The following is a 12,987-nucleotide window of genomic DNA, read 5'->3' on the forward strand; positions in this document are numbered from 1 at the left end:
TTGGTTTTTGTTACACATTGTTTTAGTTTATTTTTGTTCTATCACTGAACTTTTAAGTATAGACAAAGTGTGTCAAGTGAATGTTGTATGTTGTCCATTCTACTGTTTGATGAATAGGCTGTGAATTCAGGCATAGGCACTTTTTTCCCACGTTCTTCACCTTGATCAAAACATGAGTTGCAGAAATAAATTATTTAGGCTTGAGTTATTTAGACATTTTTTATGCTTTATGGTTTAAAAATGATAATGAGAAACGCTTTGACACTGTGTATATTTCCATAGCTTAGTCTTGCAGTGAATCACAGATTTTGTAAATATATTATCCATTTACTATATTATGTCCACAAACCAATGAAGACATCTGCACTCACAAGTTCAGAAAGATGGAACAATGGTTGTTAAAGCACTAGTTTCATGTAACAACAACATGTGGAAGGAAGTACATTTATAATGACACCTATGTGACTCAACAGGTTTCTTTGTGTCACGTGAGTTTCTAAAAGTGATCCATCCATATTTAGGGAACACTATAAATATTAAGACAGTCAGGTAATCTAAAACAGAAGTAGCAAGAGCAAGGCAAAATAAGAGGCTACAAATCAAAAGGTAAACTGGCGTCCCGACATTTAAAACAATAAAGTAATAAATAGTGAAAATAGAACAAATGATTTGATTGATTGTTTTATTTATCACAGGTTTTACATGTGCTTAATATGTTTCCACAGCTATGTTTCCATTGCTTCTGTTATCAGGTAAGACAAATATTTCCATAAAATATTTTATCATCAAAATCGTAAATTGACATTTTTGTATAAGAGTGTGATTTAGCATTTGTCTGGGCACTGATAATGCAGTATTTATTTATTTATTTTTTTACCATTTTGAGAATACAGTTAGAGTACACTGTCAGAGAATACAGTCACAATTCAGAATAGAGTAGACTGACCCATTTGGTCCTTGTTTTCTCATTTGAAAAATAAACTTGTCTTTAACAGGTTTTATAACCTTCACCTTAAGTGTCCCTCAGTATGTCTTTGTGAATGAATCCAAGACTTGGGCAGAAGCTCAGAGATACTGTAAAGATAAATACACTGATCTGGCCACCATTGAGAATGAACAACAGACGGTCCAGTTATTGGATGCAGTGAATGATGATTCCATTAATTTGGCCTGGATTGGACTCTATGATGATCTGAACAGTTGGAACTGGACTCTAGAAGACAGTGATTTCTTCAAAGAAGGAGGGAAAGATTTCAGGAACTGGTATAACCAAGGATCAAACATTTATGGAGGACAAAGTCTGTGTGTGTTAATGTATAGTGGGATATGGTATACAACAAGCTGCTCCAATACAAATCCTTTTATCTGCTATGATGGTGAGCAGTTTCATTAATATGTAGGACAATGAAAAATGTGATAAAGATTCATCATTCTGAAATAATCAGCTTTCACTAATGCTCATTGATGTACTTAAATGTTTTAGGAAGACAGAATGCCAGTGCTAGTTATGTTTGGGTTTACATTTACAAAAACTGGACTGAAGCTCAGAGTTACTGCAGAGAACATCACACAGACCTCATCAGTATCAGGAATGAGACTGAAAACCTCAAACTTCAGTCTTTATATCAGTATTATTCCTCTTTTTGGATTGGACTATACAGAACCAGATCTTGGTCAGATCAGAGCAACTCTTCATTCAGTAACTGGAGGACAGGACAGCCAGATAATGCTGGAAGCAGTGAATACTGCACTGCAGTGTCATTTGGAGACTCTGGGAGCTGGACAGATGAAAACTGCAATACTGCATTCTCTTTCATTTGCTACAGTGGTGAGTAGAAGTCTGTCCTAATGGCCAATACTGTCAAAAATGTAGTGCTAAAATCTCACATTTTCTCTACAGTTTCATATTTGGTATCTTCTCGTCAGTATCATTTTGTGAATGAGTCTAAGACCTGGACTGAAGCTCAGAGATACTGCAGAGAGAATTACACTGATCTGGCCACCATTGATAACATGGAGGAAATGAACAGTCTGATTAACACAGTTAATGGGACTTACAATGGTTCAGCCTGGATTGGACAGTATGATGATGTGAACAACTGGAGATGGTCATTGGAAAACAATAATTTCTATCAGGATGGAGAGAGAGATTTCATGAACTTCTATCATCAACCGGACAACTATGGTGGGAACGAACTGTGTGTTTATATGGATTATGTTGGCAAATGGTATGATATGTCATGTGACTACCCTCTGTCATTTGTTTGCTATGATGGTAAGTACGTTTCATTTTTATTTTATTTGTTGATGATTTTTCTGTAAGTAATTCTGTAAATATATTCTGGATGTGCTGTATTGTTCATATCTCAGGTAGAGGAAATTCAGCACAGAATTACACCAGAATCAGTAATGGGAGAACCTGGTCAGAGGCTCGTAGATACTGCAGAGATCATTACACAGATCTCGCCAATGTGAGAAATCAGACAGAGAACCAGAGGATCCTTGAGACAGCAGGTGGAGGAGTCTGGATTGGCCTGTACAGAAACAGGGTTTGGTCAAACGGTCAGATTACCAAATATGAAGATTGGAGACCACAAATTCCGTATTCTTCACAGCAACCAGATAATGGTCAATATGATTATGGCCAGTGGATTTATGAGCAATGTACTGCAGTATCATTCAGCCATTTAGGCCGATGGACTGATGAGAACTGTTTATTCAGCATGCCTTTCATCTGCTTCAACAGTGAGTTTATTCTTTCTCTTTTTTCTCTTCTTTTTACGCAGACCAAACTTTTAATAGACATTACAAAAAGTGTTATTAGAAGCCAATGCATATATATTTACTCTGAATATTAATTTTTTTTATGCATATTATTTATATTATATTTTACATAATTTTTCCAGTTAAAATAATAGGCTATATACATATATCTTTTAATTACATTTGAAAAAACTCCACAATAAAACCATTTGAATAGCTTCATGATATATTTGTGATTGTCGAAAATAATCAAATGTATTTCTCTGTTTATTTTAAACTTACAGGAACCTGTACACAATCTTCATGCACCCATCAGTATCACTTTGTGAATGAGTCTAAGACCTGGACTGAAGCTCAGAGATACTGCAGAGAGACTTACACTGATCTGGCCACCATTGATAACATGGAGGAAATGAACAGGCTCTTTAAAACAGTACGTAGGACTTACTATGGCTCAGCTTGGATTGGTCTCTATGATGATAGGAACAGCTGGAAATGGTCTCTGGATAATGCAACTTTAGAAGGAGGATTTAAAAGCTGGTATGTTCAGAAACCGGTAAACTCAAACGGACAGAGTCTGTGTGTGTACATGTCATATTATTGGGGAGTATGGCGTGAAATCTCTTGTTATTATACACTTCCATTTGTTTGCTATGATGGTGAGAACTCCTGTTGATTTTTTAAAGTTTTTAGAACAATATATGTATGATACCATGGATATATCACATTCACATATATTCCCCACAGGAAGAGTGAATGCAAGTACAAGTTACGTGTTTGTTTACGAGTACAAAAACTGGACTGGAGCTCAGAATTACTGCAGAGAACATCACACAGACCTCGTCAGTATCAAGAATGAGACTGAAAACCTCAAACTCCAGTCATTATTTCCATATTATTCCTCTTTTTGGATTGGATTATACAGAACCAGATCTTGGTCAGATCAAAGCAACTCTTCATTCAGTAACTGGGGGACAGGACAGCCAGATAATGCTGGAAACAGTGAATACTGCACTGCAGTGTCATTTGGAGACTCTGGGAACTGGACAGATGAAAACTGCAATACTGTATTATCTTTCATTTGCTACAGTGGTGAGTATTACGTGCACCTCTGTTAAGAAATGAACAAGGTTGACTTTTAAGTGTACACCACTCTCTGGCAGGCAGACTTGTATTGATTTAGAAATTATTTGGAAATGTTATTAAACATTGCCAGATGTTTTTTATTTTTTATATTTTTTGAAAATATGTGTAACACTTTTCAAAAAGATTCCATTTGTTAACAACTATATTAGTTAACATGAACTAACAATGAAAAATACTTCAAAAGCATTTATTAATCTTAGTTAATGTTAATTTCAACATTTATTTAAAAAAAAAATATTTTTAATGAACCTGACATAGCATTAATGTATAGATCTATGTTAACGTTAGTTACATATAGTTCTATATGTAACTAACGTTAACAAAGATCAATACATTGATGTTAACAAATGTCAGTTAATGCAAACATGACATAACTAATGCCACTTGATTGTAAAGAGTTACCAAAATATGTAAAAACTATATATGTGGATCCTCTTCTACAAACATTTTACAAAAGTTCATTAATTCCAAATCCAAAATGTCCTTATAGGCTAATCTCTATGATGCACTTAACTTTTTAACTTTTATCCTTACCCTTTTTCCCCAACTTGCCAGCATTAGCATCATCCCGGGAGTATCACTTTGTGAATGAGTCTAAGACCTGGACTGAAGCTCAGAGATATTGCAGAGAGAATTACACTGATCTGGCCACCATTGATAACATGGAGGAAATGAACAGTCTGATTAACACAGTTAATGGGAGTTACAATGGTTCAGCCTGGATTGGACTGTATGATGATGTGAACAGCTGGAGATGGTCATTGGAGAACAATGATTTCTATCAGGAAGGAGAGAGAGATTTCAGGAACTGGTATCATGAACCAAACAATGGAGCGAATGAACTGTGTGTTTACATGGATTATAATGGAACCTGGTTTGATTCATCATGTGAAAGTTATTACACATTTGTTTGCTACAATGGTAAGACACAATGTGTGTGTGTGTGTGTGTGTGTGTGTGTGTGTGTGTGTGTGTGTGTGTGTGTGTGTGTGTGTGTGTGTGCGTGCGTGCGTGCGTGCGTGCGTGCGTGCGTGCGTGTGTGTACTTATTTTGCTTTGAGATTTGTCAAAAAAATTGATTTTCATTCCTGAAAGATCCTGAAGTGTTCAATATCTTTCTTCCACATTTAAACCCAAAATTCTTTAGAGAAAAAGGAAACTGAAAAGACTGTTTTTCATTCTTTGATTAGGCAAATTAGTAATGTTTTTTGATGGTAAAATGTATTTTATTATGTAGCTATAAATTTGACAACTAACAAATATATTGACTGATTTACATCCACCAAATTGTTTAATCTTAGGTAGAGAAAACGCCTCTCAGAAGTATGTTGTGGTATATGAAGGAAGGACCTGGACTGGAGCTCAGAGCTACTGCAGAGAGAAATACACTGACCTGGCCAGTGTGAGCAATGAGACAGAGCGTCAACAGATACTGAATGTTACACGTTTTCTGTATTATGGATATAATGTGTGGATTGGTCTGCACAGAAACAGACTGTGGTCAGATCAGAGCAGCTCTTCTTTCACATATTGGCTGCCATATACTCCAGGTGAGGTTGCACAACCAGATAATGGTGCAAATGTCCAAGGACAGCAGGGAGCTCAACACTGCACAGCTGTGTCTCTAAAATACTTTGGTCAGTGGACGGATGAGAGCTGCTTTGCCAGTTTGCCTTTCTTCTGTTACAGTGGTAAGCAAATGTACCTTCTGTAATGAAATAAAATAATAAGCATTAGGGAAAAAAAAACAAGCAAATTTATCACAATAAATTGTTGATGTTAATGTCATTGTTATTTGTGTAATTCACAAACTTTTATGCTAATGCTAGCTCTTTCTTCTATTTGCTTTCTGGTGAACATGATGATCATCATATTGACCCATCAATTCAGATGTATATGGTATGTTTGTGGAAATATGTGCTGTTTTCAGTCCAAAATGAGTGTTTTACAACATACATCAACATTACTGGATTGTATTGTTTTGTATTCATCCACTACTGACCAGTGTTTTATTTTTGTTATTTTTTACTGATCAGTGACGGGACTGAGAGTGGAACTTACAAGTGCGGAAAATCTGTCAGAGTCTCAGATTAAAGAGTTTGTGATTATACAGGTGAGAAACAGTTGAAAACACTCAAAATGCTTTTAGTTTGTGTTGCACAAAAAGAAACAAAAAACTTGCAAAATAAATAAATTACTTTAGAACAACTTCACAACAACAGCATAATAAATAATCAAGCGTAGCATCAGTTCTGGCATGTCATGTTAGTCAAAATCGCATCAGCTTACTCTCAGCTTATCCACATCTACCTATAGGAATATGATGCCATCACTGTATACATATATAAGCTCCTTCAGTATTATCAGCAGCTATCGCATTTTATCAGGAGCGAATTACCCTCCTCCATCCCCAGCTCCTCTCGTCCAGTCAGGATTTGGCATTCTGATTACCCTTTGAATCAGAATTCTCGAATTATGTTGTACATTAAAATATTGAATTAATGATATCTGGAAAACATTCATGTTGGTTCTTTTCTGTTTACCCTAAGGGGGGTTAATGCTGCTCTCCCTGCTCTTATCCATGCTAGGCTGCATGGATGCGCAGGGAGTTCTTGCCAGAACAGAACCATATCGCCAATCCAAACTGTATGCTAATTGTCAATCGTATTTGAACATAGTGGTCCTGACAGAAATAATAATAATAATAATAATAATAATTATTATTATTATTATTTACAGATCTTTGTAATATATTTAGTTCAAAAACATCTCACAGAAGAGATATTTTCTGTTTCAGCTCCAGGAAGAATTTATCAGACGAGGACTTCCCAGCAACTTCACAATGCATTTGAGAAACTATCTTAAAATCAAACCGTGAGAGATAACAAAAGAATTTGTGCACACATGAACATGGTTTTAGGGTTTGTGTTTCTGCATTTTGCATGATCTTTGTCCTATTGATAATAGAAATTTTGAATGTCACATGATTTTCTTGTATTGTATTTTTTTTCCTAAAAAATGATTAACACAAAGTAGGTTGCTTGTACTCATACTATCAGAACTTTTTTTTTTTATATAATCAAACTAATCAAACATTTTGTGTTGCAATGATGTGTTAATTTGGCCCGAGACACTGGCATAGGCTTCAGCATCTCTGTGACCCTACTAGAGATGCGCGGTTGGCGGTTATAGCCGGGATAAACCGCGGATCGGGCGGATGATGTTACGAAAAAAAATATTTTAATTAAATTCGGGCGGGTGGCGGGCGGTTTCTAGTCACGCGGCTGTCATCAGCAGCGCCTTGTATCAGTGGATGGCGGGCGGGAAAATTGGTCAAAAACGTTGGTGCGGATGGATGGCGGACGGAGTTGGGGAAAACGTATGAGTTTTGTGATGCGGATGAAATAATAGCCGATCCGCGCATCTCTAGACCCTACATAGAACAATCAACAGATGGTTGGATAATTTGTTAATCTGTCTGATAAAATTTACATGGTAATTTATTAGTCATCACCCAAACATAATGATAAATGAAAAGAAATGTTGTCACCTCAGGGATACAGTTGTATTTGTCTTTGTTGTCAGCACAATACAGTACAATGGAATGATACAGTTCAACAACATACTGTGGAATGACAGACATGAAAACAGACATCTGACGTGATTTACACATCATGTGACAACATTTTGTATGTATTTTTTGATTACATGGTAATGTGATATTATATGGTACTATATACAGGGTTATCGTACACTACAATAAATAATCACACAAAAAAAAAGGTTTCTTTCTTTAGTTATGCACCTCTAAAGTCCACTGGGGTTGATCAAGGAAAAGTTTACTGTAGTAGAAAAAAAAAATCTTGTCAGTCAGAATAATATCATCAGTCAGGATTATGATTTTGTGATTTACACAGAGGCCAACCAAATGTAGGGTATGTAAACAATAAACAAGATTATACTTATTTACATAAGTCTCCTGTAAATTATATACTTTCTTGAGTTACTGTCCTCGAATCTATAACTCTTCATTGTTTGTATCACTGTGGTTTTCTGTATTTATACAGACACACAATGTTTCCATCCAATGTTGCAAATTTAACTTATAGACCTATAATATATTACTCCTCAGAGCGTGCAGACGAAACGCAATAAGCACGGTCCTGTTATCTTTGTTTGGGAACACAGCCGTATAATACAGTTCTGAGAGATAGTTTAAAGAAAAACTTTGACAACACACTTTGCTCAGGCATTTCAGAATGACCAAAACAGCATTTCAGATGCTGAGCAACAACATCGATCTGCGACTGGTTGGTCCAGTTATGCCGTTCCACTGCAAAGTCACATTTCTTTTTTGATGTGCATTGAGGAATTTATTCTGTAAATGTTACGGATGCACCGAAATAATAAATAAATGCCCACCCACTCCTCAGTGTTGAGCGCTCAGGTTTCACTCTCGCTTTAAGCTCAATTTATACTTCTGCTTCAAACTCACGCTGTAGGTACGACAGGGTACACCAAAAGGTACGCGTGCTACACACAGCCTACGACGCAGCTACGACGTGAGTTCGACACAGAAGTATAAATTGGGCTGTAGGCTGTGTGTAGCAGGCGTACCCTTCGGCGTACCCTGACGTGCACCTCTTCAAAAATGTAACAACGCGTCAATTCTACACGGACGCAAACGCTGTGATTGGTCTGCTAGAACCCCTTCCTCGGGTTTCACATGCTCCCTCTGCATGTGTAATTGCACGTCAACGTGGACAACAACGCAGAAGTATAAATGAAAACCAACGCGTAGTCTATAGCGTAGAGGCTTCGGCGTAGGTCCGACGCAGAAGTATAAATCAGCCTTTAAGGCCAATTTATACTTCTGAGTCGGGTGTGTGCAGTTGGTACGGCGTAGCATACGCACAGACGTGTACCATACGCCGTACCCTTCAACGTACCCTGACGCGCACCTCCTCAAAAATTTAGGGGGTGCACCTGAGAAGCATCTCTCTTTAGGCAAGGGCGTGGTTAGCTGGTACCCTCTGACGTCAGAGTTCCAAACGACCACGACTTCCAATAGGAAAATTCAACTGCAGTAGCCACCGTTCAACCTGAAGAGGGCAGCACTCAGACGTTTTTACTCCATATATTGTAGAATTAAAACACTTTAAACCCAAATGTCAAAAGTTTTACTCAAATCAAAGAACAGCATTTATGAAGCTCCATTCTTACAGATCATTGACTAAAAAAAGTTGTTTTAGTGTTTAGTTACCCTTTAAAACCCTCCCCCGCCAACTAGTGTTTCGGCGCTGTAACTGCAGAGCAACGCAGACAACGCAGAAGTATAAATGCGCACGACGGCGTCGCCTATGTACGTAGCCTATGACGTATACTCGATGCAGAAGTATAAATTGGCCTTTAGACGTAATCAATGTGCGGTGTGACGCTCTGCTCATTCACTCAAGGCCCTTGCGAACGCTCCACTCATGTACCTGCTCATACTCATTGGAAAAGCAAAGTCCGCTCAAACAACGTGCCAACATGAAATTTCTGTGTAGTAATATACTTGTTTCTGTTTGCAATTGCCCTACATGGTGTGGTATAGCCATGCTGTACCTTTTGTTGAATGATCCACTCCTTGCTATGCTCAGCTCACATGCTCTGATAATACATATAGCTTTAGCTTTATATGACTATGCATTGTTTGAATAATTGGTAAAAAAATAAATCTGTTAAATCTGATTCTGTTGCATAAAATTTTATAACTATATCGATATTTAATATGAATGAATTTTCTGTCCAATTTTATTGTGTTACTTTCATTAAAAGTGTGGTTACTTTATTTTATTGGATTGTATTTTTTTAAATGCAGTACGTTTAAAACTACTGAATTTCATTGAATTTCATTAAAAAGTCTAATATTAATACAATTATACAAAAATGCTAATTTTTAAGATGAATTTTCAGTTTGGGTTTTCGGCCAAGAGCATCCAGAATTTTCGGTTTCGGCCAAGAATTTTAATTTCTGTGCATCCCTAGTACCATTTGTTAATCAGTGGATCTGGAGATTATGGTTCTGTTTTCACTATGAAGGTGAGCTCGAAATTAAATCACATTAAATCAGGATCATTACACATACTGTATTTGCAGCTTTATCTTTGTCAAACAGTTTGGTATTGAGTATCTACAGCTGAAAATTTGGTGCATTCTTCCTGTTAACTTTTATTGATTAGCACTGATGGAGTCTTATCTATTGTCAGCCGTTTATTTAATCATTGTCTGCTATCTATTCAAATATTCAAGAAGGTTAATTTTGTGCAACCACAGATGCAGAAGTTCTGAATACATGTAAATCACATACAGTATCTCACGAAAGTGAGTACACCCCTCACATTTCAGCAAGCATTTTAATATATCTTCTCAAGGGACAATAATATAGAAATGAAACTTTACTCTCCTCATACAGCCATTATTGTCAAAATAACTGGCAACAAAAGTGAGTACACCCTAAGTGATAATAGCTGTATGTCGTTTCCTATTCATAATTTTCATGATTTTGTCTGCTTGACAGGACCATACAAATTTGTGTATCTTGTATTAGAGCAGTTAAAATTTGTGGTTTGAGTACAATTCTCTCATACTGACCACTGGATGTTCAACATGGCACCTCATGGCAAAGAACTCTCTAAGGATTTGAGAATTAGAATCGTTGCTCTCCACTAAGTTGACCAAGGCTATAAGAAGATTGGTAACACCCTGAAACTGAGTTACAGTACAGGCCAGGGTCATACAGAGGTTTTCCAAGACGGGTTCCACTTGGAACAAGTCTCGAAAGGGTCAATCAAAGAAGTTGAGTCCTCGTGTTGTGTGTCAGGTGCAGAAACTGGCTTCAAAAAACGTACGCATGAGTGCTGCCAGCATTGCTTTAGAGGTTGCAGAAGCGGAAGGTCAGTTTGTCAGTGCTCAGACCATACGCCACACACCGCAACAAGTCGGTTTGCATGGGCGTCATCCCAGAAAGAAAGACTCTTCTGAAGCTGGCTCACAAGAAAGCTGGCGAACCTGCCCAAGAGTATGCAGTACTGGAACCATGTCCTGTGGTCTGATGAGACTAAGATGAACTTGTTTGGCTCAGATGGTGTCCAGCATATGTGGTGATGCCCTGGTAAGGAGTACCAAAAAAATTGTGTCTTTCCTACAGTCAAGCATGCTGGTGGTAGCATCATGGTCTGGGGCTGCATGAGTGCTGCTGGTACTGGGGAGCTGAGCTTCATTGAGGAAAACTTGGATTCCAACATGTACTGTGACATTCTGAAGCAGAACATGATGCCATCCCTTCAGAAACTGGGTCGAACAGCATGATAACGACCCCAAACACACCGCCAAGATGACAACTGCCTTGCTGAGGAAGCTGAAGGTGATGGAGTGGTCAAGTATGTCTCCAGACCTGAACCCTATTGAGCACCTGTGGGGCATCCTCAAGCGGAAGGTGGAGAGGTGCCATATGTCTAACATCCAGCAGCTCTGTGATGTCATTATGGAGGAGTGGAAGAGGATCCCAGCAACAACCTGTGCAGCTCTGGTGAATGCCATGCCTTGGAGGATTAAGGCAGTGTTAAATAACAATGGTGCTCACACAAAATATTGACACTTTGGACACAGTTTTGACATGTTCACCAGCTATTTTGACAATAATGGCTGTATGTTGAGTTATTTTCAGGGGACAGTAAATATACTGCTATACAAGCAGCAAATTGACTACACTAAAATCTATCCAAGATTCATTTTTATAGTATTGTCCCTTGAGAAGATATATTAAAATGTTTGCTGAAATGTGAGGGGTGTACTCACTTTTGTGAGATACTGTAGTTTGACGTAGGCAACTGCATGGATAAAAATAGAAATCCTTTTCATTACTGTATAATATATAACCAGTTTGAAACGGAACGGAACATCCACAAAGCCTCTTTAACCATTGTTACTGTAGACTCGCGATGTTCTCATGGAGTACATTTGATATGGCAGCTTTGTGATCCAAGTTTCATGATGTCAAGAGTGTTCAAATAAATGATCCGCCCCTTCTTTGCAAACCATTATAACTTTTAAGACGGTGACATAATCTGGCCAGAAAACGGACAGAAACCAAGAAAATCAAAAGGTAATCTTGGCAAAATATAATTCATTTCATTATTATAGAAAATAATATTAAAGAATATTTATTATTATTATACTTTTAAATGTATCCATCTACTAGATGCTTTACAAACCTACATACACATGAGGAATCATATAAAAACGTATTTTGTACTATTATATGTATATTATATATATATATATATATATATATATATATATATATATATATATATATCTTACTTCACAGCTATGTTTCCACTGATTATATTATCTGGTAAGCCAAACATTTTCATAAAGTGTTTCATCATCACGGCTTGCTACTCTAAAAGCATGATTTAGCTTTTGTTGGGCTTCTGGTGGTAAAATTATTTATTTCCATAGTCTAAAAAATACAGTCTAACACATTCATTATGTTAAATAACGTCTCGGTTACATATGGTAACCCTCGTTCCCTGAGGGAGGGAACGGAGACGTGGGTCATGACTGACCAATAGGAATCTCGCTAGAGAGGCCAATCTACTTCGCGTGAAACTAAAACAAGCCAATACACATTGGCGTGCAATCATTTGCAACAGCTGTGCAGCCTCGCAGTGCGGGTATTTAACAAGCAGCTGGTGCGATTGCACACTACTTTTTTGCTTAGGAGCCAAGCCTGAGAAAGCTGGCCGCCCCGGTGGGCGGCAGCAGATGTGGCGACGGGACCTACGTCTCCGTTCCCTCCCTCAGGGAACGAGGGTTACCATATGTAACCGAGACGTTCCCTATCGGTCAGTCACTACAACGTTGGTCATGACTGACCAATAGGAATCCCTACCAAAGCGGCACAGCTGCTGCACCCCATCCAGCGACCCTGTGCAAGCCTCTACACCTTCTTGCCTGGAAGGACGATAGGAGGAGGCTTACACAGAGTGAGTCTGACACTGTTGTTCCGTGATAACCCATACAGTGAGAT

General features: G+C 37.8%; 1 protein-coding gene across 2 annotated transcripts; it reads left to right on the forward strand.

Moving 5' to 3' along the window:
* Positions 1-509: 509 nt before the first annotated feature.
* On the forward strand, positions 510-7,690 carry LOC143740759 (macrophage mannose receptor 1-like). 2 transcript variants are annotated; one of them, XM_077232780.1, is made up of 12 exons: positions 510-606; positions 726-752; positions 996-1,376; positions 1,484-1,828; positions 1,901-2,275; positions 2,371-2,745; positions 3,048-3,422; positions 3,511-3,855; positions 4,465-4,830; positions 5,210-5,609; positions 5,945-6,021; positions 6,706-7,690. In XM_077232780.1, exons 2-11 carry the CDS (start codon positions 728-730, stop codon positions 6,000-6,002), a joined length of 3,045 nt encoding a protein of 1,014 aa, XP_077088895.1. In that variant the 5' UTR covers positions 510-606; positions 726-727; the 3' UTR covers positions 6,003-6,021; positions 6,706-7,690. The 2 variants fall into 2 exon arrangements, with proteins under 2 accessions (XP_077088895.1, XP_077088896.1); XM_077232781.1 differs by lacking the exon at positions 510-606 and having other exon boundaries at positions 696-752.
* Positions 7,691-12,987: the final 5,297 nt, after the last annotated feature.

This window comes from Siphateles boraxobius, unplaced genomic scaffold (assembly GCF_051911475.1).
Source record: "Siphateles boraxobius isolate OS27281-9 unplaced genomic scaffold, OSU_SipBor_1 18, whole genome shotgun sequence".
In the NCBI taxonomy this organism is placed as follows: Eukaryota; Metazoa; Chordata; class Actinopteri; order Cypriniformes; family Leuciscidae; genus Siphateles; species Siphateles boraxobius.

Coding starts and splice junctions, on each gene's coding strand:
- LOC143740759 (XM_077232780.1), top strand. CDS start 728: ATGTTTCCATTGCTTCTGTTATCAG. Junction 4,831..5,209: donor CACATTTGTTTGCTACAATG/GTAAGACACAAT, acceptor GTTTAATCTTAG/GTAGAGAAAACGCCTCTCAG. Junction 5,610..5,944: donor TGTTACAGTGGTAAGCAAAT/GTACCTTCTGTA, acceptor TTTACTGATCAG/TGACGGGACTGAGAGTGGAA.